Source organism: Galeopterus variegatus, unplaced genomic scaffold (genome assembly GCF_000696425.1).
Source record: "Galeopterus variegatus unplaced genomic scaffold, G_variegatus-3.0.2 Scaffold303, whole genome shotgun sequence".
Lineage (NCBI taxonomy): Eukaryota > Metazoa > Chordata > Mammalia > Dermoptera > Cynocephalidae > Galeopterus > Galeopterus variegatus.
Genome location: NW_007726414.1, coordinates 228624 through 232907, shown reverse-complemented (window position 1 = coordinate 232907; position 4284 = coordinate 228624). Strand labels below are relative to the sequence as shown.

General features: G+C 38.9%; 1 protein-coding gene across 1 annotated transcript in view; it reads left to right on the top strand.

Moving 5' to 3' along the window:
- LMOD3 (leiomodin 3 (fetal)) overlaps positions 1–4284 on the top strand; it is a 12524-nt gene that overhangs the window by 2557 nt on the left and 5683 nt on the right. The window contains exon 2 of the mRNA XM_008567200.1: positions 644–2008. Within this exon, the coding sequence (XP_008565422.1) occupies positions 644–2008 (1365 nt within the window). The remainder of the gene's footprint in view (positions 1–643; positions 2009–4284) is intronic.

The window sequence follows — 4284 nt, the reverse complement described above, 5'->3', positions numbered from 1 at the left end:
ACGTACATGCTATACTGCATTAGCAGACATTTTAGGAATATAAATGTTAGTTCGGGCAATAAGGAAATTATCATGTAACCCAGGGCTGTTGAGTACAAAGATGCCTATTCAGCTACATACAAAACAAAGACTTTAATATATCAATAAACAACTCTATGTCTTCAAAACAATTTTTTTAGCATCTTCTGGAATTGAACAGCATTTTAAGAAACAATATGGAATCTGAAAACAAAATTAATTTCATTTTAATATGTGGGATGATATAAACACAGCTAAAAATGTGTGTGTCTACAAAAGTCATATTTATTTTGCCTGAATGTGTTGATGCAACTAATATTTGTGCTTTGTAAAAAAACAAAAAGCAAAAAAACCTCAAACACTCTAGAATTATATAATCTAAAAAGTTCCCCTCCTCAGAGTTTTCTTAGTGGTTCTCTCCCTTCCTCAGAAATAACGACTAATTTGGTAAACATTTCAACTGATTTTTTTCCTGTACGTGTATAAACCTTTATATATCATATGTGTGTTTATACATATACACACACATGCCAATGAAATAATACTTATTGTCTCCAGTAGATATTGCTCTACTTCATATTTCTTCCCTGTTATGTATTCTAACTGTCATAAACCTTTCTTTTAGGGAAACACTCAAGAACAGCATGAAGAAATAGGCAAAGGTAATAAAAACATGTCCCAATTTTTAAAAGAAATGCTCAATAGTGAAATAGCTGCAAATAAGAGAGCTTCAAAGGACAGCAACAATGTCCAAGAAACAGGTGATGACCATGATGAAGATGAAGATGGAGATGAAGACGAAGATGATGAAGGAGAAGATGATGAAGAAAGTGATGAAGAAACAAACACAGATGAGGAAGAGGAAGCAAAAGAGCAAACCAGAAACTGCGAGAGCAATTGCCAACCAGCAACAAATAAAGCATTGGAAGAACAGACAGCCAGACCAGAGGCCCAGGAAAAAAGTGAGAAAAAAATATCAAAATTAGATCCGAAGAAGTTAGCTCTAGATACTAGTTTTTTGAAGGTAAGTGCAAGGCCTTCAGGAAACCAAACAGACCTGGATGGCAGCTTGAGGCGCGTCAGACAAAATGATCCTGCCATGAAGGAACTCAACCTGAACAACATTGAAAACATCCCCAGGGAAATGCTCCTGGACTTTGTCAATGCCATGAAGAAAAACAAACACATCAAGACGTTCAGTTTAGCGAATGTGGGTGCCGATGAGAATGTAGCGTTTGCCTTGGCCAACATGTTGCGTGAAAACAGGAGTATTACCACGCTCAACATCGAGTCTAATTTCATCACAGGTAAAGGAATTGTGGCCATCATGAGGTGTCTCCAGTTTAATGAGACACTAACCGAACTTCGCTTTCACAATCAGAGGCACATGTTGGGCCACCAAGCTGAAATGGAAATATCCAGGCTGTTGAAGGCCAATAACACTCTCCTGAAGATGGGCTACCATTTTGAGCTTCCTGGGCCCAGAATGGTGGTGACCAATCTGCTCACCAGGAATCAGGATAAACAAAGGCAGAGAAGACAAGAAGAACAAAAACAACAGCAACTCAAAGAGCAGAGAAAGTTAATAGCCATATTGGAGAATGGGTTGGGGCTGCCCCCTGGGATGTGGGAGAGGTTGGGAGGACCGATGACAGATGCCCAAATGCAGGAGTTCCTCCAGCCTCCTCCTCAACCTCCCCACCCCCAAGCAGTCCCCTTTAGTCGAAGAAACGAAATGATGAAAAAGCCATCGCAGGCTCCGCAGTACAGGACCGACCCTGACTCCTTCCAGATGGTGAAGCTAAAAAGAATCCAGCGCAAATCGCGGATGCCCGAGGCCAGAGAACCACCTGAGAAAACCAACCTCAAAGATGTGATCAGAACACTCAAACCAGTGCCGAGGAACAGACCACCCCCGTTGGTGGAAATCACTCCCAGAGATCAGCTTTTGAATGACATTCGTCAGAGCAATGTCGCCTATCTTAAACCTGTAAGTAGAAGGAGGGAGAAATGGTGAACAAGCACCACAATGAATGTGTCTCAACTCCATTCCCTGTTCGTTTTGACACAGGGAGCTACTAACTGTGGCTAACTGGGGGAAGCCAGTGAATGTTACCAGTAGATCTAAATCACTGGCTATCCCTGGGGACATACTCCTTTCTGGCTTCCATAATAATATTAGCAGCTAACATTTACTGAGCATTTACTAAAGCCAGAGTCACTCTATGAATTAACTCATAATCATCTTAGCCCTGTGAGGTAGGTATTGTTACTCTTCCCATTTTATAAAAAGGAGACTGAGGCTTAGAGACGTTAATAACATGTCTAGGAGACACAGCTAAGAGGCAGTAGAGCTGACATTGAACCCAGTTCTGGGTCCAGGGTCAAGCTTTGTTCATGCTGCTCTTCTGAACCCTCCAAGTGCATACTCAAAATAGCAACATTCCAGCCACACAGAGCTGATACTCAGAGATCCCCAGGAGCCTGCTGTGAGGAAAAAATAAGAAGGAGGCGTAGTTAGGCCAGTCATTTATAGATAACTGAATGCTTCCAAAATGCTTAGAAACAGTTGGTTCTTTTCTAGTAGATAAAGAGAGACTACCTGCAATTGTATTTACTACACTCTTCACTTTTAGGAGGTGGACAAATGGTAAACTTCAAGTTAGCATTAATTGAATCTATGAATTAATGGAGTTTTAAAATATTTTACTATTATTTCAGTTTCAATATTTACTGTGATTCACTATTACTGCTGCTAAGTGAAAAAGTTCTATTCCTTGCATCTTAGGTTATAGAAATGAAAATTTTTGTGGCATTATTATGATGACATTTATAGAAGCTGAGAGATGTGTTTAATAGTCACAGATGATTGATAATTATGTATTATTTTAAAATCTCATGTGTAATTTAGCCGAGTTTACATTAACAGAATAATCCATATATTATTTCATCATATAAATTCACAAATGGTTCAAGACATGTTAAACAAATATCTATATGCAATCTTGTTCTTTTTCTACTTTAAGGAGCTTTATATTCTAAAATAAGATTGTTATTGCTTGTTCATACATATACATATGTATGTCTCTTATTCCATCTCCTAATAAATGCAGATTTATCAATATTTCATTCTTCTAAATCAAAGATGACTTTCATCTATGATTTAGAGGGACTCTGATTCTTCCTGGAATCAGACGGTCACATGAGGTCAGGCAAAGGTGTTTTGTCCGCCCTTGAGCATAACATCAAGACTTTCTGCACCTGCTCTTCCACAGGCAGCCAGACCTCTGCTGGATGTTGAGAGAAACTAACTCTATCACTTCCGTAACCGTAACAGCCGCTTTGGTGGCTATATAGTCAGAAAGTAACAGTCTGAAAAGAATGACGAGGAGTCTTTTTTAAAATCTGCATTAAAAGTGGCAGGCAGCCAGACCTCTGCTGGATGTTGAGAGAAACTAACTCTATCACTTCCGTAACCGTAACAGCCGCTTTGGTGGCTATATAATCAGAAAGTAACAGTCTGAAAAGAATGACGAGGAGTCTTTTTTAAAATCTGCATTAAAAGTGGCATGTGGATTCAAAGTAGAAGATCCTCCGGAAGTACAAATGAGCACCTGAACCAACTCCATGGCTTCTGAGGGAATGTTCTACTGAGCAAATCCACTTTCCCTGAGTCTATTCCATTCCATCCACTCGCTTATTCATTAATGCAACAAATACCTATGTCAGGCACCATGAGAAGTGTCAGGGATACAGCGGTGGATAAGTCAGGTACAGTCTCAATCTCACAGAGCTTATAATGTAAGTTTTATAATTTTCAGGGTCAAGATCCTTTGCCTTTATTCCAATGAGAACACGTTAGTATTGAGTCTAGATCCTAGAGCAAAAGACATTAAAATAAATCCATGATGATAACTGCAAGAACACAACACCCTACTAAGTACTACATTTTTCATATTTGCATCAGATCTAAAATGCTATCAATTTTAAGTGTGCTTGACTTGTTTTTTTTAAAAAAATAAACTAACAAAGAAAACCATTCTGCAAAGTAAACTCTGACATGCTTTTTGATTGACAATACTGCATTTCAGCTTTAAAATGGCTTTTATCTATTTTGAGATATTGGCAATTTCTCCTGCCTTCGGTTGCCTGGCTTGGCCTGCGAAAGGCATCTTTTTGCGTGCGTCTCAGTTATAAAATGCCACACAACTTCATCTATTTGGTTGTATAAAACGCTCTGCAAGAATACTGTGAAAATGCATCATT